The sequence below is a fragment of the Haemorhous mexicanus genome, chromosome 2 (assembly GCF_027477595.1).
Source record: "Haemorhous mexicanus isolate bHaeMex1 chromosome 2, bHaeMex1.pri, whole genome shotgun sequence".
Classification (NCBI taxonomy): Eukaryota; Metazoa; Chordata; class Aves; order Passeriformes; family Fringillidae; genus Haemorhous; species Haemorhous mexicanus.
The window spans coordinates 94,481,451-94,507,330 of record NC_082342.1 but is presented as its reverse complement, the minus strand read 5'-3'; the positions used below and the strand labels follow the sequence as shown (position 1 = coordinate 94,507,330).

Genomic DNA, 25,880 nt, shown 5'->3' with positions numbered 1-25,880 from the left:
AAGCTCGCCAGACCCTGAAGCACCCTGACAGACGGGACGAGGCCAGCGGGAGGCGGCAAGCGCACTCCATTTCCCAGGCACCCCGCAGGGAACGCACGGCCCACAGCGAACCGCTTGTTATGAGGGAAGCACGGGCCACGCGCATGCGCCGCCTCCGCTCCGGCCGCGTCCGCGGCCCGGGAGGTTCTGGGGCGGGCGGGGGAGTGGGCGCGCGCTGCCGCTGCAGCGCCTGCGCGGGAGGTTCTGGGGCGGGCGGAGCGGGGCTGAGCGGAGCCGTGGGTGGCCGCGGCCGTGCCCGGCGCTCTGCGAGCCGCTGCCGCGGGGCATGGTGAGCAAGGGGCCGCTGCTGCGCCTGCTGACCGCCATCAACCGCAGGAGGATGAAGCTGCTGATGGGGCTCGCCTTCGTCGCCTATGTCGCCTGTGAGTGAGCGGTGGTGGGGGCGGGTCTGGCACAGCCATTCATTGCCCGCCGGCACGGCGCCCCTCGTGCCCTCCTTCCGCCTTGGGGGAGAGGAGGAGGAAGGGGATGAGGAAGATGTGGCGGCGGCACCTCCCGCGCCCCGTTGCTCTGCCCCGTTGCGGGCGCGCCGCAGCGCCGCTGCTCCGGCCCGGCGGGGCAGGGGCTCCCCGCGGAAGGCTCCGGGCGCGGGCTCGGGGCTCCTGCGCTGCCGAAACTTTCCCGCGTGTGGCGGGCAGCCGTGCCGGGCGTCCCCCGTCAGCCGTCGCTCCCCTGCCCCGTCCCGAGGGCTTGCGGGCAGCGGTGCGGGCGGGACGTGGCTCAGGGAGTGTTTCCGCAGCCGCTCCTGTCCTCAGACCGCGCTTTGTCCGTCCCGATCGCCACCTGGTAGCGGTGAGCAGCCCTCAGGGAAGTTTTTCCAGGGTAGGCCTCGTGTCTGTTTTTTGTAAAATCCTCCCAGGTCCTTTGGGGGCTAAATAAATGTTTGTTTATTAACTCAGCGCGTAGCTGGAGTCTTAAGAGCCGGGGAAGAGGCACAGAGGTACTTTAGAAAATCTTATAATAGCCAGTGACGGGGATGTTTATGACTTCACTTACTAGCAGTGAGTCAGATAGATTTAAAATGGATTTAAAACGCTGTCATGTCAGCTCTCTTTCCGTACTTGTTCTTTGTGTTGCAATTTTATTTTATTTTACTTTAGCCTATTTTGTTTTCAGACTTAGGTAGATTTTATGTGGACAGCACAATACCTTGTCTGTTCAGGTAGAGAGAGAGCCATTCCCTTGAGGCTTGAAGGCACATAGGTAGAGGTGAGCTAGTTTTGGGGGTGAGTGTGTGCATCGCATTTCAGATCTTTCCTTTGGGTTTGGGAAGTTGGAGAGGTACAACACAAGTAATTTTGTTAGAGCGGTGGTGTTTCCAACCACAGAAACACAGCAATTCCCTTCATTACCATATGTTATTGTCTTTACTGAACCTCACTATTTAGGTACTTTTGTTACCATTGAAGTTGTGTTTCAGCTCTGACTTTCAGAAGTTTGTCCTGTGACTTCAGGTCCCTTGCATCCTGACAGCTAATGTCAGTTCATATTTTGGAAGGCTTACATGTTTTGCTAAGAGTTATAGTTTTCAAAATGAAAGTTAATAGACTGCTGAGAAAACTGGATTTGAGTGACAGGTGATGTGGTCATTGGGACCTAGCTATTGATTATATTCTCTGGATGGTAATTGGTGCTTGCTTTCTAACTTTTTGAGTAAAAGTTAGCCTTAGGGAGAAGCCTTCTGACTGCTTGTTTTTTTGGGATTCAGAAAAAAGTGGAGGAGGAGAGGGACTGCGGGTCAGTGTGGCAAAAAAGTGTCTTGAAAAGGCAGTAAGTTGGTGTCTGATGGGAACGTGTTTTTTTTTTTTTTGCAAATCTAAATGCTGTGCTTTCCCGTCTTTTGACTAGAGATCAAAAGCAGTGGAATGCTTAGGTGTCAGCTACATAGTATGGCACGGTAGCAGATGCCACTGCTCTATCAGATTCTAGAGAGAATATTTTTTGTTTGCTTTTCTCAGAAGTGATTATTTATGATCCCATTCACCTACCCTAAAAGGGTACTCCTCACAATGTTACTGAATCATCACTATGCTCTGCTTGCAGTCAGATAATGCCTGACTGAAATAGCAGAGAATCTGAGAAAACTGAGCAGCTGGTGTAGGTGTATGTGCTGGCACTTCTTACATTCCTTCTTTCTTAAGTACTCTCCAAATGACTAAGTGTTTTTAGGCTGTGCGCCTCCTTTCCATGAATTTCCATTCAGTATTAGGGCATGGGCATTCAGACTTGGAGCACATTTTACAAGGAATGAAATAGTTGGCAAGGACATTATTTTTTTCTGAACCAAAGGATAGGACTTTTTAAATAGTGCCATTTTGTCAGCCTGTGCGTGAAACCCTGAGCAAATGTTTCAGGAATATAATTTAGAAAAATGTCGTATTTCATAGAAATCTTTTGCCTTTGAATGCAGATTGGTTACAAAGGTGCCTGAAGAACTTCTCTGTGCGAATTTGCAAACTACAGAAAGAACTTTTTGCATACAGTTGGAAGGCTGTGAGCTATTTCACTCTCAAGTCATTGAGTGGCTCTCTTGGTAGTTTCACACAGTGGTGGATGGCTGGGCTGTCTTCAGGATCTCTGCTCCCCATCCATACAATTACTGCAATTTCTTTCTTGTGCACCAGATGAAGGAACTGGTCTGGACTGAGATCACCCTTTTGTGTTATAGCAGTTTGACAGTGTGGGTATTCAACAGCTGTTTGGTCCCAGCTTGAGGAGGTGGTGCAAGGTGGTAAAATGGGATAAAAGCTGGCAGTGCTGCTGGCAGTGTTGCCGTCACATGCTTTGCAAGGTCTACAGTTAGAAGCCTGTCTCCGAAGGAGTCCTGTTTACTTTGGTTGAAGTAGCATCATGACATGGTATACACTGTTGGAGTCCTAGTATAAGATCCCTAGAACTCCTTTATGGCCTTCAGTTTGCTCCCTAGTAGCCCTTAGAGCCAGAAAGATCCTTACTTTTATTTGAATTAAGGTAGTATTTGATGCCTCATTTCTGTAAGTGTAATTTATGTTAATTTTTAAAAATCATTCACTGGAAACATTGTGCTATGCATGGTTTTTATGTATAAAAATAGAATTCAAAAGGAGTATTTCTATATAGCAGGCAATTAAAAGCTGTTGTGACTTAAGCAACTGTTTCCTGGAAAAAAGAAATTGAATAAAGTTTAAAATTTACCTTTACCTTTTCTGTAGGCACAGGGTGAAAGAGGTGATGTTGTTCCCCACTGCCCAGGTGATGAATTTGGAGATACTGCAGCTAGCAAGCTGTCTGAATCACTCTAATATGTCAGACTGCTACTCAATTTTTTTTAATACTCTTCATAATTAGGTTAGTTGGCTCACCTTCAGTGCTGTCTTCTTCTGTGAACATTGCATGACTATAGTGTGCTACATATAGTGGGAAACCTTGCCCAGAGGTTGAGTTTGCATTGCCCTTTTAAAGGGAAAAAAATCTTCTGCTCCAAATTTCCTCTGATTTAAGCCCCAGCAAAATAGTGCAGGAGTGCTAATGCTAACCAAAGTGGGGTGGAGGGGTGTGTTGAGGTGGACTGAAACAAATTCTTTCAGTCATAAGCTCCACTTACATCATCTTGAAGCTGTTGTGAAACCACAGCTTCAGAACGTGAGGTGATTATAAACTGAAGTGTAGTGGGTTTAATTGATTTTTGTTGTCTGTAATGAGAAATGTAGACAGATCATAAAAGAGTAGTGAATTAAATCAATAATGTTAAAAAACTTGAGTGTCACCACAATATGAATAACTTAAATGAAGGCTGAGAGTGTTCTTCTGTTTTTAAAAACCCCATCTGTGTATTGGGATGTCAATACATAGACACCTTAAACTCACTCCCTTGGAAGTTTTAAGTGTGTATTCAGCTTTATATGGACATGCAGCCATGCCTCAGAGGCACTGTCTTTGCAGAATCAGAACCTATTTAAGTTGTTAGAAATACACTTAGAATCTCGTAGCCAGGATTTAAAGACCAGAGCTCATCAGTCTGCATGGTTTGATTTAATCTTGATGCTACTGTAAATAATCTGCTGATGTATGACAGGGCAGTTGCATGTTCTTAAAGAAAAAGTTCAGAGCTCTATTTTTTGTAAAGTAGAACAGCTCTCTTTACTCATTTGTAGATCAAATGGTTCTCAGGAAGTGTATCAGTTGCCTTGTTCCTTTTCCAAGGGGAAAATGCAATAGTAGGGTGCTGTCATGAGATCCAAGCTTAAGACCTCATTTCCTTTGTAAGATAAGTTATAGCACAGCTACTAGAACAACTTAAAAATGAAATGTCAAAATAATATGAGGGAAGTACATCCTGTAGTATAGTGGCTTGACTTTTCACATCATTGTTAGTTTCCATGGTTGTTATCCTTTGTTTTATATAATTAGCCATTTGTTTTTGTCAGATTTTCATCAGCTGCCGGGGTCTCTCTTTCTAGCTGGTCAGAGTGACCCCGACTAAAGTTCTAAAGTTTCTTTTCCCAGCCCGGTGCTTGAAGAAGAAGTCAGGGCTCTTCATTTTTTCGGTCTCAAGATTGTTTATTGCATCTTATCTATAAAGTTCTTTCTCCCTGTCCAGCCGAGATCCGTTTGGCAGGACAGCCAGAGGCACTCCCCCCTCCTCCAGGGCGGTGTTATCTTTATATACTACAAACTACGTGTACAATATTTACAGTTATTTTCCAATACCTATCATCTATATTAGACAGTGAGTTTCTACTTTAGACCAATCTAAAAGTGCCAACATCACCAGACAAGATGGAGGTAGAGAAGAAGAAGAAAGGCTAGACACGCCCAAATCCCTCCATCTTGTCACCAGAAACCCCTATACCCAAAATCCTAAAACCTACATTTAGACTCTGTAATTATTTATTCTTACACTATTTACACTATTGTGGCTTTTATCTCTTTCTATAAAGGTGACAAGTTATTCCGTGGTTCATAATCGAACCCACTGGTGTTCTGGGCTGTGTGCCAGGGTCTCCGAGCCCCCTGGCAAGGGTCCCAGGAAACTCCGGACTCCCAGAGGGATGTCCTGAGTTCCGACATCTCCCCCTTCTGTTTGCACCAAGAAGACCTCTTTGGCAGCTTGGTTGACAACCCGCCATATACACAAAAGAATGCATGGCGCAATGAACAAGAGAACTAAAAGCCGTACTAAAATATAACAAGCAATCATCTAACAACAGTTCTACAACACCACTGATTCCCACACCCATGAAGAGACCCAAAGTCCACAGTCTTCTGTGGGCAAAACACAAGGGTTGGAATCTCTGTGCAGTCCACATCTCCACATCTTCTTTTCTGCTTATGGAATGGTCAGCGTTTTCTTGCCCACGCTTCTTGTCAGCATTATCTTGCACTGGATGGAGTTTCACATTCTTCACTGAGGTTCACCTGGACTTTTGTACCTGCTAAAACACAAACAAATCCATGCCCCCGAAGAGACTGGAGGATTTTCTCAAAATCTCGGAGGTGAAGAATGGGTCCTGATATGAAAATAAAACATTGATCAACTCTGTTTCAGTCTCTATGCAATTGCATAGGGAAATGTAAAATGACAGCAATTAGAAATCAATTAGATAATACACATAACCAATAACACATCTGAAATCATACAATTGTCAAACATTACAACACTGAACTGTCATCCCAGAGTCTGCGACAGCTGATGAACCTTACAACAACAGAGAACTGGAGAATCCATGTCCGGATTCATGTTTCTCCAAACTCCTTCTGAAAACAGGCTCAGCTATCATAGACGGTCAAATTGCCAAGCCAAAAGGACTTGAATACTTTTTGATGCAGAAAACATCTGGGCTGATTGTCAATCACTCCATTCAAGTAGAGCTAGGACTTGGCCAGAGCCCGAACTCTAATTGATGGATATCACTTAGCACATTCTTAAAATGAGACTCTTAAAAACAGCAATTATGAATAGGAAACCTTAGGATTAAAGATCTATCAAACCATTAAATAATTGGATCCTTCTGAAACTTCTGTTGGGATAGAAATTCTTCAAACACAGTAGACTTCTTGAATTCTTGGCTGAAGTACCTCTGTAATAACTGAAGAAACAATAAATGAAAAAAAAACCACAAAAGCGGCAATTTGGATTTAAAAGAAATCCAAAAACCTGTGAGTAGTTAGGAAATAAAGACAAGATTCTGAAGAGACGTGGCTTCTCACAAAAGAGATAGTGGAACACTGGCTGGTTATAAACACTACAATACCCTGATAATAATTCTTATCACAAATTCTGAGAATTCTCATTATATAATCAACTTATCAACAGGAAGTATTTGAAGGAGTTAAGACAACCTTTTTAAAGTATTCATATAACATTAACAGCAATCCTTATTTATCAGTATTACCTATAAAATCTAAAAATAACAAAGGTTACAAACTCACTGACAACAATCCCTAAAACTCTGAACCATTGGAGAATCAGCTGATGACCCCACAGATAGGATCTGATTGATGTTTCTCAAATGCTCTGTCTTCAGAGACACTTTGAGTAATTGAATCCTTACTAATACTTCTATCTTTATATGGTGCCGTCTCTCTCCCTGAGAGGCATTTTTCAAAATAGATTTCCATCTACATCATATTTGGAATAACATTGATTTGCATTGATTTTCCCTTCTTTTTTCTGTATCTTGGGCAAAAGCCTGGTGCTTTCTCACTTTTCTCTGACTTTTGGACAACTTTTTTTTTTTTTTTTTTTTTTTTTTTTTTTTTTTTTTTTTTTTTTTTTTTTTTTTTTTTCCACGCCCATCTTTTGCATCTGAGACTTGATCATCTGATAAATGCTGTTTCTGTCACTTCTGTGGGACTAGCCTGTTGAAGAGCTCGGTGTGCCTCACTCAACATGTGCTGCACCCGCGAAAAATCTCCAACTTGAGATTTTGATGGAGGCTGAAACTGTGTGCTGGCTGCTGCGGTTAGCTGGGTGCCCGTTGCCCTGGGATCGGAGAGGGGTGGTACCTGGGGCAGCCTCTGTACCCTGATCACGCCCCGTCTCTGCCTGTGCCGTCACGGGAGTGTGGACAACCCCGCCCCGACCGCGCCTCCCCTGCGCTCGTCTCGGCGCAGGCGCGGTCTCGGAAATGTCCTTCTCTCTCTGATCGACACCAGTACAGCTCAGATCCCATTCTGGCCCCGTGCCAACACCCGCAGCCGGCGCGCGGTCCCTGCTCGGCCGGTGCCCGTCCCGCGTCCGCGAACTGGGGAAAAAACCCTTCGCGCCCCGACTTCCGGGTCCTGCATCATCACCACGCGTCTCCTGCGTCTGCCTACGGGCACCGCCTGGAGCCCTGCAGCTGCTCCAAGCCCACCGCCCGCGTCTGACGTGGACGCTATGATTTGAGAGCCCTTCCCGGACGTCCCGCGGGTCTCGCCCTGCGCGCGCGTCCCTGGCACCGCGCCAGCTGAGGCCGCCGCCGTCGGTGTCATGCTCACAGCCCCCGCGCCGAAACTCGCGTCCCCCACTGCCTCCGCGCTCCCCCCGCCGCTCGCCGCCGCCGCCGCGCAGCCACGCTCGCCGCGAGCTGGGCTTTCGGGGTAGAGGAATTGGAGGCGGTAAAGCTGCTTCCCACTCCCTCTCATCGGGAGCTATTTCCCGCTCCCTCTCATCGGGAGCTATTTCCCGCTCCCTCTCATCGGGAGCTATTTCCCGCTCCCTCTCATCGGGAGCTACTTCCCCAGGGCTGGTTGGGACCAGAGACAATCTCTGCTTTGAGCTTTGCTCTCCTCCCCCCGCCCCTATGGGATTCACAATTAATGACCTTTTAGCTCTACTCCGGGATCTTGCCGTAATTGCCTCTAACATGATCCTTGCTGGGGATAAAAGCTTCAAGGCCGTTTTACCTTTTTTCAGAGATTTTCACAAGTTGTGTGGCTGCCAGACCTTGTAAGGCTGACAAAATCCTTAACTGTTCCTGAGAGCATGTCCCCTCCATGTTCTCAAATCTCAACCTTCTTACCAAAAGCTGAATCATTTGCAAGGTCCGTCCGGAGGTCGCCCTGGTCACTGGCCCCCCCGCCAGATCTGGATGCGAGTCTGTTTAGCAGAAGTTGAATCTTGGATCTTCTGTGTGGATTTTTTTTTCTTTTTTTTTTTTTTCTTTTTCCCTTTTTTTTTTCTTTTTTTTTTTTTCTTTTTTTTCTTTTTGGGAGTGCCTGCTTCTTTTCCTTGTCCTTTTTTGTTCTCTTCACGGGCTGTGTTTCAGCGGCTGATGTCTGGTGGCGTGGCTGCCTGCCAACTGCCCACCTGGGTGCTTTCTTGCTGCCCAACGTGTCGTGGTCTCTCTTTTGCAGCCCATCTCTTGCAGCCGTCTCTCTTTCCGCCCATCCGGGTTGTTCTCTTGCCGCCCAGCTCTTGCAGCCCACCTGGGAATGCCAAATGCCGGGTCTTTCTTGCAGCCAAGCCAGGGAACGCCAGTTGCCGCATCTTTCTTCGAGCCTGCACAGGGAACGCCAGTTGCCGTGTCTTTCTTCGAGCCCACCCAGGGAACGCCAGTTGCCGGGGGCTGTCTTTTTAGCCGGTCAGAGTGACCCCGACTAAAGTTCTAAAGTTTCTTTTCCCAGCCCGGTGCTTGAAGAAGAAGTCAGGGCTCTTCATTTTTTCGGTCTCAAGATTGTTTATTGCATCTTATCTATAAAGTTCTTTCTCCCTGTCCAGCCGAGATCCGTTTGGCAGGACAGCCAGAGGCACTCCCCCCTCCTCCAGGGCGGTGTTATCTTTATATACTACAAACTACGTGTACAATATTTACAGTTATTTTCCAATACCTATCATCTATATTAGACAGTGAGTTTCTACTTTAGACCAATCTAAAAGTGCCAACATCACCAGACAAGATGGAGGTAGAGAAGAAGAAGAAAGGCTAGACACGCCCAAATCCCTCCATCTTGTCACCAGAAACCCCTATACCCAAAATCCTAAAACCTACATTTAGACTCTGTAATTATTTATTCTTACACTATTTACACTATTGTGGCTTTTATCTCTTTCTATAAAGGTGACAAGTTATTCCGTGGTTCATAATCGAACCCACTGGTGTTCTGGGCTGTGTGCCAGGGTCTCCGAGCCCCCTGGCAAGGGTCCCAGGAAACTCCGGACTCCCAGAGGGATGTCCTGAGTTCCGACAATCAGCGAGGAAGAATGCAATGTTCTCTTCTCAAAATATCGAGGTGTGAGTTAGCTTTTCAGTTTGAATCTTACTAGCCCCTCACATGCTGCTTGTCTTGCATATATTCAAAATGAAGATTAAATGTTACTTAATGTTTTGTTTTGATAAGCTTTTACTTCCACTTTTCATAGTAGAAGAGCAGTTATCAAGTTGGTCCTGCCCTATTGCTTCAGACTGTCTCAATGTTTTTCAGCATCAGAAATCTTCCTTCCTCAGCCATTTTTTAACTAGATGTCAGGATTGATTGGCCATGGAAGAGTTCAAAATGGTTGTGTAGGACATTAGGCTTGCTGGTTGGGCTCACATTCCCCAAGCTGCCTTTCATTTGTGGGTTTATGCAAATAAGTTCACTGTTGTAACAGCTTCCAGTTCCCTGCTCATCAGGCTTGCAACTGGCTGTACTCATGAAGCTTATGAAAATTTGTTCATGCTTCAGTTGTTTGTTAGGAAGAGATGGACTCTGACTATGCCTTGCTAGCCATGATGTTTTAAAACAATTTTTGGCATCCTGGAGATATAGTATTTGTCACTTCTGCAGCATGTGCAGGAGACAGCCCTGTCATCATTCCACTCAAGGACAAATACTCTTAGAGCTTCTACCTTCTTTACCCTCTGTTTTTGCAAAGGGGAATATTTCTCTGACATTTATATTGCTTTTTTCTTTTTTTAAGGTTGGTTGACCAAAGCAGAGTTTGGTTGAAGCTGGTAGTTTTCAGCATCTCATTTATGGAGCGGAGAGAGGGAGAGGTGGGGGTTATGGCATCAATTTACCTGAAGGGATTTGTGAAAAGTAGCTGGGAAGAGTGAGTTTGTTTCAGTTACAGTGCTGACCATTGGAGCATTCTGTGAGTCCACTGAAAACAACCTTAGCTGTCAACAGATGGGTCAGTGGAGGAGCAGTGGTAAAGAATGATATGCTGAAGACATGAGGCAGGAAGGAGTAGTAACAATGAACAGAGAACTGGAAAAAAGACTTAATAGAAATTTCAAGAGAATTTTCCATCTGGGAAACTAAGAATGAAATTCCGTCATAAAGTGATGATGCTAATTGAAATGTAAGAAAAAGTGCTCTTGGCTACCTTCCCATGCAGTATGAAGCTCCATTAACTCTTGTAAAGAAAGAAAATTTGCATAATGTTATCTCTCACAGCTGTGGGAGAGTATTGGCTTGCCAAGATTTAACTGTTTGTTCTTAAGAGAGAGTGGAGAAATTTCCTGGTGATGTGTTGCCTTTGTTTTGCTAGTTGATGACTAGCTGAAGGGTTGACATAGAGTGGCAGTGATACTGTCTAAGATGCAGACAGCATCTTTCCCTTAGCAAATCCTGTCTTTGTGTCTAGGATACTTCTCTTGTGGGAAAAGCTACGGTTCCTATCTGCTGTCTTTGATTTGGGGCAGGAATTTTACTGTTGAGCAAGGCATCAGTTCAGGAGATGCAACAAGAACTATTTGCCATACAGAGATCTGTGTAGACTTACCAGAGGTGTATTTTTTAAAAATATTTTTAAATATTCAAGTTGTTATACTTTCCCCAAAGGCATAACCATAAACTTCACTCAGTAAAGTGACATTTCTTAAAGTTACGATTAATAATTGTATGTTGTCACCTCCACTAATATTGCAAAACACTCTCATCAGTAAAATAATTTTCTAAAGCAAATTAACATACTGCTGGAATTACAGATGGACTACAGTTGAGAGGGTTTTTTTATTCTTATGGAATCAAGACTATAAAAGGTGATTTGAAATATATTGGCCATACTGTAAAATGGTTTACATTGGATGAGACTTTTAAAGATCATCTAATCCAGCCCGCCAATGCCCTGGGGGGATGTTCTACATCTTTCAGTAGAACAGGTTGCTTATACCCCTGTCCAACCTCACATTGTTTACAGGTGTGGGCCATCCAAAACTTTTCTGGGCAATGTGTTCCAGGCTTGCCACTCTCATAGTAAAGAATTGCTTCTTTGCATCTTACTTAAACCTGCTCTCTTTCAGGCTAACACCATTGCCTCTTAAGAGTCCTGTCATTGCAGGCCTTGCTGGAAAGTTTTTCTTCATTGTTCTTATAAGCCCCTTTTAAGTAAAGCTACAGTAAGGTCTCTTCAGAGCCTTTTCTTCTCCAGGCTTTTTTAGCCAGCTCTCTCAGACAGTTCTCATAACAGAGGTGTTCTGTTCCTCTGACCATGTTTTGTGACCCTCCTCTGGACCCTCTCTAACAAGTCAATGTGTTTCTTGTCCTGGGAGCCCTAGAGCTGTATGCAGGTGATGTCTCATGAGAGTGGAAGGGAGAGGAAGAATCACCTCAGTTGACAGGGTGACCACACTTCTTTTGGTGCTGCCCAGTGTTTCTGATTTGTTTTCTGAGCTGAAAGTGTATGTTGCCATTTCATGTCCAAATTTTCCACCAGTACCCCCAGGACCTTCTTGACAGGGCTGCTCTCAGTCCTCTTGCAACCCAGTCTGTACTTATACTGGTGGTTGCTCCAACCTGGGTGCAGGACCTTGCACTTTGCCTTGAACTTTATGAGGTTCATGTTTGCCCACTCCTTATTGTCCCTCTGGATGGCATCCCTTCCCTCAGGACACTTACAGCTCAGTGTCATCTGCAGACTTACTGAGGCTCAATGCTGTATCATTAATGGAGATACTGTGCAGTACTGGTTCCAGTGCACCCCCCTGGTGGACACCAGTTTTTACTGATCTCCCTTTGGGCACTGAGCCCTGGGTGCAGCCATACAGCTGCCATCTCTTGAGTAGTCCATCAAAGTCATATTTCTCCAATTTAGCCACAAGGTGTTGTGTGGGAAGTAATAGTTTCCTAAAGAAAATAATTGGGTTTTTTACATTATTAAATAATGTAAAATTAATTAAATAATTAATACATTATTAAATAATGTAAATTAATTAAATTAAAACTTTAATGCAATTGTGTAAAAAAGCATTTTATGATTTTGCTTTGCATGTTCTCCCTTTTTGTCAGGTTTGCATCTGGAAACTAAAACCTTATTTCTTCCAGGAGACTGAAGTTGCTGAGTGACTGTGGAGAGTCAGATTTAAGTAAAAAAAAAAAACAAAAACCAAAAAAAATCCTTTTTTGAATGCTGTTGCATCTCTCTGAAATAGAAAGTTTGAAACAATTCACTTTGGATGGTCAGAGCATATGAGTTTGTTCTAAAAATTCTGATTATGACTATCTATCAATTCATATTATTCCTGCATGCTGTTTCTGTTGTTAGTGAAATCGATTTATAACAAACATCGTCTTGTAATCTCTATATTAGTTTAAAGGTGGGTGATACAGGGACAATCCCTGTGCTTTCAGCTAAATCTATTTAGACAAAAGTTTGTGTAAAAGTTTCTTTAACAGTCCTGAAAATGCAAACAACAAAGCAATTGGGAAAGAATATGGTTTTAAAAGAGATTGCATCTGGTTTTGGTACAGTGGGATCTCTATGGACATCATGGTTTTGCTTTTTAAAACATCTGTTTTAAAATGTATGTGATGCTGAAACTAGTGATGTCACTAATAATTTCAGATTGAGTGTATACTACTGTTGAGGGCCTGTGGTAAGTCTGTGACTTGATTTTAATGTCGTTTAAAGAGGCCCAGAGAAGAGGGATAAAGATCAAGGCTACTTTTAGAATTGTGTTTTTTCCCACCTTCAGGTTGTGACAGTGTTGTTTTTCTGGTTCCTCAGCCTGTTGTGGATGAGTTAATTATGGCATGCAAGGTTCTCTTAGTGTAGTAATCTATATTTGATAGAAACCTGTACAAAAATATTATTGCAGATGACAAATTCAGAGGATATTCAGATGAAAACATACATCCTATTCCTATGTTCTGAGGATCTGGAAAGATAACACTTGCCTGCTGTGAAATGCAGCTGGTCAGTTAAAAAGTCTGACTGAAATATTGAAGTGTACATTTAATAGTAGATACTCAGCAATACCCCAGCCAAATACCTGGGGTTTCTGTTGTATTTTTCAAGTGTGATTTAACAGATTTTATATTTTGTGTTGTTGTGGTTTGGGGCTTTTTTTGGTTGGTTTTTTTTTGGGGGGGGGGGGGGGGTTGGTTGTTTGTTTTTTTTTACTTAATGTAGGCATGGTTGGTTTGGATCCAAAGGATAGCTCCTGGACTTTTCCTTTACTGGCAGTATCCGAGTCATTGCAGTCCTCTGCATTCAGAATCATTTCAGAATGGGCCTTCTCTAGAAAAACTAAACAAACTTTTAAATTTCCAGGAATGTAAATATATTCAGTAGGAACAAAACCAACACAAAATTCTTTACTCATGTATGACAAATTGCCTTTAAGGGAGGTTTGAGAAGTCTTGAAAACCTACAACAATTTTACTGTAAGACTGTGCCTGCCAAATAGTTGCAGCTTAATCTCAGAAGCTGGGGAAAGAAACAAAAAAGCTTTTGGATTTTCTAAAAACCCGGAGTGGTTAATGTTTAGTCGGATAAATGTAAAACCTCTTTAATAACAATACTGTTATTAGGGCATTAAGAAACAATTTTTTTTTTTTTTTTCCCCAGAAGAGGCTCTTTTAGAGAGTTCTTCATCATTTTACTGAAGGCATGTTGTCCTTCTCTGGCAGCCTTCGCTTTAAATTTTATTGTCTGTGGAAATTATTAATGACTAATGCAAAGGGGAAACAACATCTCAAAACAGATTGGTGTAGTCCTATTTTCACTCTTCCTACAGACCATTAAACCAGGCTACAACAATTCAGATATTCTGCTCACTTCTCTAGTGCCAATTCACTATGACCTTAATCAGTCATTGGGTGAGGTTTACAATCCATCTTTGGGAGAGAAAGTAGAACCCCTGTCTCTTTCCCTTGTAGGTGAGTGTCGTAATTGTTAGGTTACAAGTCATACATAGTCCAATGAATCATGAATTCTTCCCTTGCACAGAGTTTCAGTAGATGGCAGGCAGACTATGTTTATGAATGCTCTCTAGTTGGATGAGTTGCAAGTTCTTCACAGGGTATGTGTGGCTGTGGGGGTTGAGGATGTTAAATCTCTGCAGTATGAGAATTGGCACAGGACTATAATCCTGGATTAATACCTTTTGACTTAAAAGATATGGGTTTAGACTTGAATTTTTAAAACTGGCTTTTACAGTGAAGTTCTGGGTTGTGTTAGTGTTTGCTCAAATTTGGTCCATTAGGAGTCTCATGCTTTTGAAAGCTGGGTTTGTGTGGTGCCTAATTCATGACCTTGCTGATGTGGAAGAATTTTTTAACCATCTATGTTTGCAGCTTTTGGGGCCTGAACTTGATGGGCCTATCAGGTGGTTTTGTGATGTCTGTAAGGATTTTCATCTTGAATTTAGGCTTGTAATTTTCATCGTTCTGCTTGTGGATTTGGACCTACTTACCTCTGTGTTTCCATCATTCTTGCCTGAATGTCATACTAGCCTTGACTTAACCTTTAGGGCAAGGAAATCCTCTGTGAGCCAGTCGTGCTTCTGGTTCTGCTACTGGGTAAGCCCGTTATATAAACAGCTGTGTATTTGGAAGAAAAACAGCCAAGCCTTATTTCCACTCTTGTACAAAAATATTAGCTCTGATCCCTTCAACCTTGGTGTAAGCTCCATGTGAGCACCAGTAGCCAAAGAGATCCTTTTTAGAATTGCACATTCAGGATTCTTTATGAGGGCAGTCAGTATGCTGAAATGAGTTTTTGTAACATCTCTCTACACATGAGAGACTTCAGAGTTCTTCAGATCTCTCTGTATGGTAGTTCCTATGTGATTAATTTTTGCAATTTTTTTTCTTTTTTTTCTTTTTTTTTTTTAGTGGTACTCAGTACACTTCGTAAAAGTTTAATGCAAGGTCATGTTCTCCTACAGAGCTGAGATATCAAAAACAGTGTTTCTGGAAGGATGTGAATGCCTTTTTGAGCTTCCCTTCCCTGCTGTGGACACTGAGTACACACAAGTCACATGTTTTCTTTAGGAAGCCGGTTCTTTGTATGCTGTGTGGCTTCAGTGTCTTTGCAACAAAACTGGGAGGGTGGTATTTGTTGCAGCTGGCAACTCCTTTTTTTTTTTTTTTTTTTCTTAAATCAATTCTTACTTCACCAGCTAAACCCAGATGCTTCCTGCCACTGCATAACGATTTGTATGGGTTTCTGTAGCCCAGAAAAATTATTCTTTGTACGTATAGCTCAGTCCTGTTTAACTGGAGAATTCTGTACTTGCAACTGCCAGATTGTCATCACTCATTGAAAGAAAAGTCTTTTTTTCATTACTGTTATCATACATAATTCTGAAATCCTATCCAGAGGGTAAATAACTTGAATTTAACTGTGCTCAACGCTGTATTCCATTTTCACCACATTAAATTTACTTTATCTACAAAATCCAGGTTATTTAAAAATTCAGTTGGATTTTATGGGTTATTTGTTCTAATATAATAAAGCTTCCCCATCTTTTCCCCAGAAGATGACAGGTGGTTTTATGGTATCACGAGAGATAACACAGAGCCCTCCTACAGCTTATTTCTTAGTCTGTCATGGATTCTTTCCAGTTACTCGTGAATTACTCAGCAGTACTCAGCACTTAAAAACAGTTCAGTAGCTTTCCCATCCCCTGAAGGCTCGAACAACTGCATTACTGAATCCTCATTTGTGTCCTCCCCACTCCTCCTTCCTGGGAATGTTTCATTTCTCCTGCCTGGAAGGTGCCTGTGACTGTAGCATTGTTTTTTGTTTTGTTTCTGTAACACCTCATCCATGAGCTCATTGAGTAATAGTGATGGAAATGTATGTGCAAAGCCTAAAGGTAGGCAAAATACTTTACAGCTTACAGAATGTATGGACACTTTAGAAATTTTCTTTATGTATGGAAATACAGCATATAGGCTACTCCCTAAGACAAATTACATTGGGTCCTCCTAAGCACCCAATGTAATTTGGTCCTTAGCTTGAGCCTTGTGTCTTAAAGAGCAACTCCAGAATGATATTCTGGAGATGTTTGGGGTATATTTCTTGTGTTGCTTGTTTTGCAAAATTCCTTACATAACTGTTCCATGTTAAACTTGTTTATCTTGATGTTGCAAAGTTGTCAAGTGTTCCTTGTCAATGTAGCCTGGTTGATGGCTTCTAATTTTTTCACTTAAAACTGCATTCTATTTCCTAGTTGAAAGTTAAAAGTAAAGTCAGTGTTCTCATAGTCTTCCTATAATCTCCTAAGCCCTGACCAGTTATGTCTGTTACATCTTTTGGTCTTTTATTTTATAATGTGATTTATCTTTCTATAAAGATTTTTCCATACAAACAGTAATAAATGAGTTTTGTTTGCTTACTGCGGCATTGTAAGTTACATTGCTTATGTGTCTTTTGTGTTTACATCACATTATATATGTATTTAGACACAATTATATGTGCACACAAGCACTTGCTACCTTTAATGCAGAACTCCTGAGGCAGCTCTTTGGGCTGGTTCAGCTCTAGCCTGTAGTGGCCCGTCTTTTGTCACTCTGCAGTTTCCAGTTTGTGTGGTTCAAGTCCACGGGGCTCCTTTCTTGCTCTTGTCATTTTTTCCAGTACCCCTAATAAACAAGTCGAGTGTTCTGGTTTATCCAATCTGTGTGCAGTGCCAAATTACAGGTTAGATAATTCCTGCATATTTTTTTACAGTCCCATGTAATCTCATCAGAATTCCACCCATACTCTGAAACTGTATTCTAGGCACTCATGTATGGGAGGTGCATGTATAACTTACTTAGTTTGTAATTGACATACTTAATATTGTCTTAAATTCCTTCTGATGATAATAGGAAAAAGCTACCTCAGGTACTGCTATATGACATTGTAATGTTTTCTCTTTTCCTATTTTCCAGCTGTATGGGGAAACTTTGTCAATATGAGGTAATGTATAAAATTTTCGTATTGACTATCCTTATGTTTAATAAAATTAACTAACATTTTCTATCAGTATATATCGGAGAAGAACAGCACTGTTGTTTGGGTGGTTGCTAAGCAGCTGATACCTTTTTTTTTTAAATACAAAGCGTTCAGTCTCAAAAATGGTTGTATATTTGCTATAGATCTCACCTGGAATTTTACTCACACTTCATCTGCTTTTCTTTGCACAAATTCATCTTCTGATTTTGGCCAGTTGGTTGGCATACCTGTTTGTATAGGCTTGGATTCTGCTTTTCCTTAGCACAGACGTGACTGTATCTTTCCAGCATCCAGAGCATATTCAGTGATAATGTGGGCTTAAATATTGAAGAGCAGCACATTCTCCACTGCTTCCCATTATATTTCTGTACCTAGAATCAGAAATGTACTTTGGAGAGCTTTTCCTCCTCCACAGTTAATTTGTAGAGAACCTGATGGCTTAACTGCTGAAAAGCAGAAAATCCTGCGCTGTCCCCTAGAATTTTTTCCTTTAGAAATAGGAAGACAATATGTATGCAAAACATGCAGATTTTCACATTTCTGCTTGCATGTGAGTTTGTCCTGCAGGAAAATTCACTGGGAAGACACAGCTGCAAAAGAAATTGAAGAGAATATGGGGACAGCTTGTTCCCTACAGCAAAGTCATTGTGTATAGAGGACAAAATATTTTACCATGTTTTGCTAGTAAAGGGTTTTGATATTCTGTTGCCACTCCTAGCAGCACATGGTAAGGAAAGTTTGAGACAAAATGAGAATGATAATAATGATTTTTCTCTAGGCTCTAATGCACCCAGCACGGCTTACCCTGGGAGTCTCTTCCTATCCCAAGTGGTCCACTCTGCTCCTCTTGGAGTTTCCCAGCCTTGGTGCAAAGAGTGCTCAGCTGTCAGGCAAACAGCTGCTGGGCTGCTGTGGGTTGCAGATGGGGATATCAGTTAGATTATCATGTTATCATGACCAGTGAACTATGGCAGCTTTGCAGCTGTTACATGAGCAGCTGAGCATTTCTTAACAAAGGACAAGAACCTCAGAGAGGGGTTTGAGGAGGACAGGTGGGTGTGGGATCCTGATATTCCTGTTTATTTCCTGATCCTGTTTATTTCCTGGTAAGCTGTCCTTACAAATCCTGCCACTACCTGCCTCTGAATTATTATTTGAGATGTCTTTTTTAGAGCTGTTGAGGATGAAAATTATTTCTGAGGGACTGATGTTGGTCCTTAGCCAGTAAGATTGTCTTTGTTAGGAGGAAATGCTCATAAAAAAATAGATTGCAGAGTTGCCAGTCCTTGAGTTGCAGTATTTTACTGTGAATAAAAAACAGTAGGAACTATTTTTAAGGGGAACTTTTTTAATTCTGGTCACTTACAAGAAAGGAAAGACTATCTGTTCCACGGTTGTTTGCATAGTTTTTTGTAAATTTGTTACTTGGGAAAACATTTTCAAAATCCACCAGGACAGCTTAATTCCATTTCCTTATAGAACATTCATTCAACATTAGCTTCAGGGTTTTTATTTGCCACTAGTGCAATAAATGACAACTTCGTTTGAACAGATGGTTCAGGGAATGTGTGTCTTACTGTTGGAATTTACTGTATTCTTTAGAGATACAAATGAATCTGGTCAGTAAAGTCTTTGCCTTAGTAATACACAGAGTTGACTTTCTTAAAAAGTGAGAATTTTACAGAGGGTTATGAAGGGAATCATTGCTTTAACTTCTAACAGTGTATATATATATCTGCTTAACAAAGGATCTTCTGTTTCTCTAGGTGTAATGAGTTCAGGTCCCAAGTAAAGGAGCTCTGTTTTTCACTTGAAAGAACTGCATTTTATGTTGGATACCCATGATTCCTCTAGTATGCAAAAACTTAACTACTGTGAGATAAATAATTCCCCTTTCAGAAGGTTTAATTGGAAAAAAAAAAAAAAAACGAAAACATAGTAACACAAATGTTAGGAAAATTGCATAACCTTGATATAAGAGGTAGAATTTAAAAATACATATTCTACACTTGCAAATGTTTACTCAAAAGTGAACATAACTGGGACACTTTACACAATCAGATGCTAAATAAGACCACACAGATTTACCACAACGTACTTTATCCTTGGCCTCATGTCAAATGAGTAACATTCGTGTGAGAAGTCAGTATTGCCCATCAGGCAGTTGATGAAGATATGTTTTAGTGCAGTTGGGGTTTTTTTTCCCATTTGGAAAAGTTCAAAGTCAAAATGAGATACATTTGTCTAAGGGAGAAAGTTCTATCAGCATTTTTGTCTCTGCAGTAAGCAGAGACCTCAAAGAGACATTTTGGGCCTTTGCACAGTAAATTTGCACTCAAAACCAGTAATTAGACACTTTTCTAAAATGCTGGTCGTTTCTATGTAAAACGAATGTAACTTTTATTGGTACTGTTCTTTCCCGTGGGTTTGGCTCAGTTTCTGCCAAAGTCATGGATTTCAATGGAAATTAGACCATCCTCTTTAAATTGTTCTAATTATGTTTTTGAAATAATACTAATTCGAGGTGCTTTGAGGATACTGTTTTAATATGATGCAGGTGCAGTGGAGCAATTATTGCTTAGGTGTGGATTATTTTTTTTTTTCTTTTCTTGCCAACAGGTCTCTTCAAGAAAATGGGGATCAGAAGGTGGAAAGTAGAATAGAGGAGGTTGGTTTGCTAATAGTTGTAATCTGTTTTGAGTACTCCATTTTACTAATTTCAAATTAAAGTGGTATATTTAGTTGTATCTCCTTACTCTTGATTCTGGTAAAACCAAAGCATTGGATTTGTGTCTGTACATAAGTTTTTGAATTGTTCTTCGCTCTAGTGGAGTTTCTAACATTGATCTCTGACTACACTTTAATTTCATTAAAAGCTTTCTTGAAAGTGTTAGATCTGCTGATACATTTGCTGCAGAGACTGTGGTAGAATCCTCGCAAGAACTGTTTTATTTGTTGCTTAAAGGATGTACACAAATTCTTTCCTCTGACTGCCTTACAAAATGTGAAGTATTTACAAGGTGCATTACAAATTTGAGGGTGCCCAAAATTGCTGTGTTTTGTTCTTAACTAATGAATAAATGTAGCAATGTTTGCAGCTGGGCAGGGTGTGCCATGCCAAGGCTTTAAGCATGAGTCCTGGCAATTTCTGGAGTAGACATGGGGACTGAATTTACTTGTGGTTCTGGACTGCTGTACCAATACCTCTGAATTTCCATTTCAGCCTCAGTTTATTGTGAAATATTGAGAATGTGTGCAACAGATCTTTCTCCAAATGTTTCGCCCTTCCAGTCTAGTAACAGTAAAACAAAGTATGAAGTAGATAGTCCTTGAGGTTGATACCCCTTACCCTTGTGTGGGTGTGTGTTCCTGTACTAGTGTCTTGTATTCCAGCAGGTTTGTAAAGCAGTTGTTCCTCTGGACACAGTGAGCAGCCTACTGAAATTGCTTAAAATCAGTGGAGAGCCTGTATGATTAGTTTGTCTTTTGCATTCCTCTTTCTCTGTTTTTTTGGTTGGTTTGTTTGAATTAAAAAAAAAAAAAAATCTGGTAAGTGTTGCAACAAGCATTGTGAAAATTCCAGTTGTTTAAGAATGGTGAAATATTTGAAATTCAATGTGTAGATCAGAGTTACTGTAAGGTCTGAGAAGTTGGGTATTTCTGGATCTTATTTTTAAAGTTGTATTTGTAGAATGTCTTACACCATCAGAATAACTCTTTCAGGAATTATTTGCTCTTCCACAGAGCTAAATATTTATTGAATATAAATGATAATACCATATAATTTCCTCTTAACATGAATATGCAGCTTTATTCAGTTTATGAAGTTACTGAAGTTTAATTGTCTAGCTCTAACCAGAAGTATTTGTATAAAACGAATTAATGGTGGTTGCTGATGTGCTGCCACTTAGTACCAGTTAGAACCTCTGACAGCTTTCAACTTATGTATTGCCCAAGAGTGTAAATTTTGTGACAAGGCTTTAGTAAACCTAAAAATAAGAATTCAGTGACTCCTGTTGAAATTCAGGACTGTTAGAAATTTGGGTCCTGTGATAAAGAAATTGAAACTGATGCTGGCTTAAATGATTCTCTCTTCTAAAGCTGTGAAAATGCAAACAGAAGTAGGTGAACTATATTTTCTAACAAATTTCCTTTCAATATTTTCTTAAGCCTAAATATACCCTCAAATCATTATGTAGAACATATTTAGGTATTTAAACATGATGAATCTTTAAATTTGCATGGCATGTTCTGAAAGAATTACAGTCATTTCACTGGAGCTAATGCCCCTCTTTCTGTGTCTCTGTCCTCTGTATGCTTATCTGTTGTCCATTTAAATAGCTGATGGTTCAATTACTGTCCCATTGTTCTGTTGCTAGATATAGATTACCTTTGACCACCTCAGACAAGTCACTTATGACTTCACTTTGTCAAATAGGAATCATAATATTGGATGTCCTTGTAAAGACTGTGGTACTCATAGCCTTGAGATGTTTTGTTTTCAGTGGTAAGTTAAGGGATTTAATTTCACACTTTTCCAGGTGATTTGATTTTTGGTGGAAAAGGTTCAATTTTTTTATGTAAAGGAGGCATTAAAATGTAAGTTTCTTGGAGTGTCTTCAGTAAAGATCTGCATAGGAGACTGTTTGCCATGATTTCTGCTCTAAGGCAACTTCCTATGTGTGTCTTTTGTGATGTGAATCCTGTTTTATTCTTCAAAGATTAAATGTTTTTCCTTTGTTTTAGGCTGTTGCACCTCTAAGGGAGAAAATCAAAGATCTAGAAAAAAGGTATGTCATCTGCTGAATTTGGGAAGCATCTCAAAGGCACAGGTTTTTTTCTGTAGCAGTCAGTTCTGTAATTGTAGGCTTGAAATAAATTTTTGTATATACCTTCAGCACCTTTGATTTGTTGTCATATATAAGTGAGGACAGGGCATTGAATGCTGAGACAGTAATGGTTAAGGTATTCTGCCTGATTGATCCTACTAAATCAAGCTGGGAGTGCTGGACTCTGTAAAGTTCAAATCCTGTGGAGGTGTTTGCTATTTGGAGGCCAACTGATGAATGGATTACTGTGGTTTATGCCTGGTCTCATCTTCAAGAGACTTCAAGTATGTTTTACCTCACTTTTCCCATACTTGTGGTTGGTTACTCTGCTTCAGCTACTGTGCAGTGACTTGCTTGTGCATCCTAGCCTGTGTGTGTGCTTTGGATGAGCCTGACTGACCTGCTTCTCTTAGGATCTGTAAGGGAATGTGTTACCCCTCACTCAGCCTGTTCGCCTTGGTGTCTCATCAGTTCTCTGATCAGGGTGTCCTCATGGACAGATGGTTTCATCACAGAATGAGGTCTATGGCAGTGGGAGCTGTCAGCTCTGACTAGGGCATGCTGCTTTTGCCAGTGGTACTGGCTTACAGGTGACACTGTTGGTGTCCCAGGCAAAACAGAAAGGGCTGCGTTGCAAAGGGTCAAGATTGGATTGTCCAAGCAGTACTAGTAAGCCCTTGTGGGATATTTCATACTGGTGGTTGTGTGCTCTTTCTCTGGCAAGGGGGCAGAATACCATTGCTGCTGGCCAGAGGTGTGCTTGACACCTGCAGTACTTTGGTGTTCAGAGTTTGGTCTTGTCAGTGAGCAGCTGCTCCTCCTCCTGCCATCCCTCCTGGGTAAGGAAAAGGGGAAAAAAAAAAAAAAAAGAGGAGAAAAAAATTCTGTGTTTTACAATTGATTTGAAAGGTTCAGTGACCTGCCACATGCAATTTATTTCAGTGAGAATACTGAGCTGGTTGCTCATCTCTTAAAGTGCACATGAACTTCATAGGTTGAACAAGGTGTATATTGGCAATGTGAAACAAATTGCAGGTTGTGTCACCACCTTGCCAATTACAATATTAAATTGATTTATTTAATCTTTATTGATAGTCCAGTAAGCCTTCACCTTAAGCTGTGGGTAATTCAGGTATTTTCTTCTGCCATCCACAGAAGACCTTTGTGGGAGGGTATCCTGATTAGCTCTTTTTTATTTAATAGTTTTTGTATTTTTTCAAATGAGCAATGAGCTGTTGAGTAGAACCATTAAGTTAAAACTTCTCCCATAACCCATATAAATACTACGGCCTTTTATTGTACATTGATAAATCTTGTTTCAGAACTCTTGGAAAAAGGAGAAGGAATCAAAATATTTTTTATCTCAGTATGAGCCAATCTGGAAATTATACTTTCACAAAAGGGATACTCTTATTATTATCTTATTATTATTATTCTAATAATGTAGCCATTTACCTCTGGTTGTTTAGCTGAATGTGGGTTGTTGCAGTTAATGTTTTTTAAATTTTATATCTGTGTGAAGTGGCAGTAAATAACTGCTCACTGTCAGATGCCTGAAAGCTGATCCTGCTTGCAAAGCTTATTCTAGCGTCAATGTTTTCTTACTTCATAAGCTGATAAAACTTGAAAGCAAGCCATCTTCATGCTTTTGAGAAGCAGGAAAGACAAGAATTCCTTAATGCTAGTCTCATGACAAGAGATTGTTTAACTGAAGCTAGAGCTATAAAGTTTTTATTAAGAATTTGCACAGCAAAAGCATTGCCATGTAGTCATCAAAGCAAGCATCAAGTCAAGATAAACTCCATTTTGTTGCCAAAAGGTTTTTGCCTGCCATACTCTATCCCACTGCCTCTAAACTGCTACTGGTGTAATAGAAGGAGCAAAAATGGTTGTGAGGTCCTTTGGCAGCAGTATGACCCCGGGCTGCATTACTGCAACCTTAAAATAGTCGCCTTCAGAATGGAGGAGAGACATGCCTTGCATCTAGTTATTTGGCACTTAAACTTATTTTGAACTCCATAAATCTCTTGTTATGAGTGAATTTTCCTCTCTGCCTCAGAGTATGGATTAGACATCTGCATTGTGCTTATGCACTATCTTTCATTGCTTCAGCATAAATGGAAGAAATTTTTTGGGACCTGTATAGTAATGTAAGGCAAGTTTAGGTAGCTTCTTTTTCAGTCTCCCTGTGTGGCTAACATTGGAAGGTTCCATTGCCATATTTCCTTTATCCAAGAAACTGAAAGTAGCTTTCATGCTGTGATGAAAATTGGATAAAGTACCAAAGCATCTGTGCTCTGGTGCTGAAGAATTCCTGTTGAGCCAGTATTGCAGGTTAGAAGCAGAGGAGGGGTTGCTTCAAGATCACAGTTGTAGGGTCAGTTCAATCAGCAGCTGTTGGTAAGTAGAAGAAAATGTAACTCTTGGCATTTTTGGCTCCTGCATGCTACACAAGGCTATCTCTAGGCTGTGGACTTCCTGGAGGAGAAGAGTAACCACAGTGTGTGCAGTGTTACACTGATGTTTAGTTGAGGAAAACCTGAACTATTAAATTGCCAAGACTATGAGGCTAATTACTGAAATAAATAAATAAAATTCATACCTTCTTTCAGAGGACTTTGTTGCTCTGTGCAGAATGCATGCCAGGGAGGGAGAGAAGTTCTTCTAAGGTTTGAAGCATCAAGAGCTTGAGAAAGCATTTAAGATTCATATGTTGCATAATTTTATTTTATAATGGTTTTGGTTTGATTAAGTTCTTGTAAAGAAGATGCAAAAATTAAATTACTAGCTTGAAGACCAGCAAATAAATGGCAATTAGCATGTCTAAGAAAATTAACATTAGTTTTCATATTGAATAAGATCTTTTGTAGAAGTTGTTGAAATATCTTAAAATGTGCTTTTTCAACATTCTGATTGTCAACTTTATATTGGTTTTTGTAAAACTTTAAGACAAATAAGGACTTTATGTTGTAAGTTTCACATTGAAACTTCAACTGTTTGAAGTCAATGCGATAAGTCAACAAAATTTGCTTTGTGTTCCAGGGCTTTTAAGAGGGTTGTTTGCCTTTTAAAACTGTAAAAAGAAGATGTCCAGTCACTGCTCATGTTTTATTGTTTTATTCTCTTGTGATGTCATGCTTGACACTAGTTCTGCTCTCAAAAGATAAAAGTCAAGTGATTGATTATATAAAATCAAGCAGAAATTGTAAAAGCACTCTTTGTAGATGAATTTTGATATTTCACCATGCTTAGACATTGTCTTGTGTTGACCCAGATTCTTTTTTAGAATAAAGGACTAAATATGCACTTAGCAGGACTTTATGAATGGAAGGTTTTCAGAGTAGTTTCTCACATGTCAAAGAGAGGTATGTGAAAGAAACCAGGCTGAAACTTACTTAGTGTTTCTTCCTTTGTTTTGAAATGTTCTGTAGTTTCACCCAGAAATACCCACCAGTGAAATTTTTATCAGAAAAGGATCGTAAAAGAATCCTGGTAAGTTTGTGTTTATTCAGAGGTTGTTTTGGGGAAATACCAAAAAGTTCTGTGGAATGTAATCTGTTTTGTAGGATTAAAGATATGAGAAGGGATGAAGGGGGTTACCTTGAATGACATATGTGTTGCACAGGTTTTAGGGCACTGCTTCACTTATTTGTGTTGATGTTTTCAAACTCAGGGTATGAACAATACACGTGGACTCTGCTTTGAAGTTTGACTTGCCAACTAAACTGCTCTTCCCTGTAACTTCTCAGGATCACATTGCCAGAGAGTATTTGTGTGTGCTCTCAGATGGCTTAAACTTTCGGAGACTGGGAAACTTTTCAAGCACATCTTAACAGGAGCCTTGTGTGACCAAATTGGGCAAAATTTAGTCATAA

At 40.8% G+C, this 25,880-nt stretch overlaps 1 protein-coding gene across 3 annotated transcripts in view; it reads left to right on the top strand.

Moving 5' to 3' along the window:
• Positions 1 to 240: 240 nt before the first annotated feature.
• UXS1 (UDP-glucuronate decarboxylase 1) overlaps positions 241 to 25,880 on the top strand; it is a 60,189-nt gene continuing 34,549 nt past the window's right edge. Inside the window, exons 1-5 of one of the 3 annotated variants that reach the window (XM_059839584.1) lie at positions 241 to 422; positions 17,113 to 17,140; positions 19,796 to 19,844; positions 21,923 to 21,966; positions 25,437 to 25,497. In XM_059839584.1, the coding sequence (XP_059695567.1) occupies positions 326 to 422; positions 17,113 to 17,140; positions 19,796 to 19,844; positions 21,923 to 21,966; positions 25,437 to 25,497 (279 nt within the window). In that variant the 5' untranslated portion in view covers positions 241 to 325. Of the gene's footprint in view, positions 423 to 863; positions 883 to 17,112; positions 17,141 to 19,795; positions 19,845 to 21,922; positions 21,967 to 25,436; positions 25,498 to 25,880 lie in introns of those variants that run through there. The other 2 variants (XM_059839585.1, XM_059839586.1) reach the window with 2 other exon arrangements.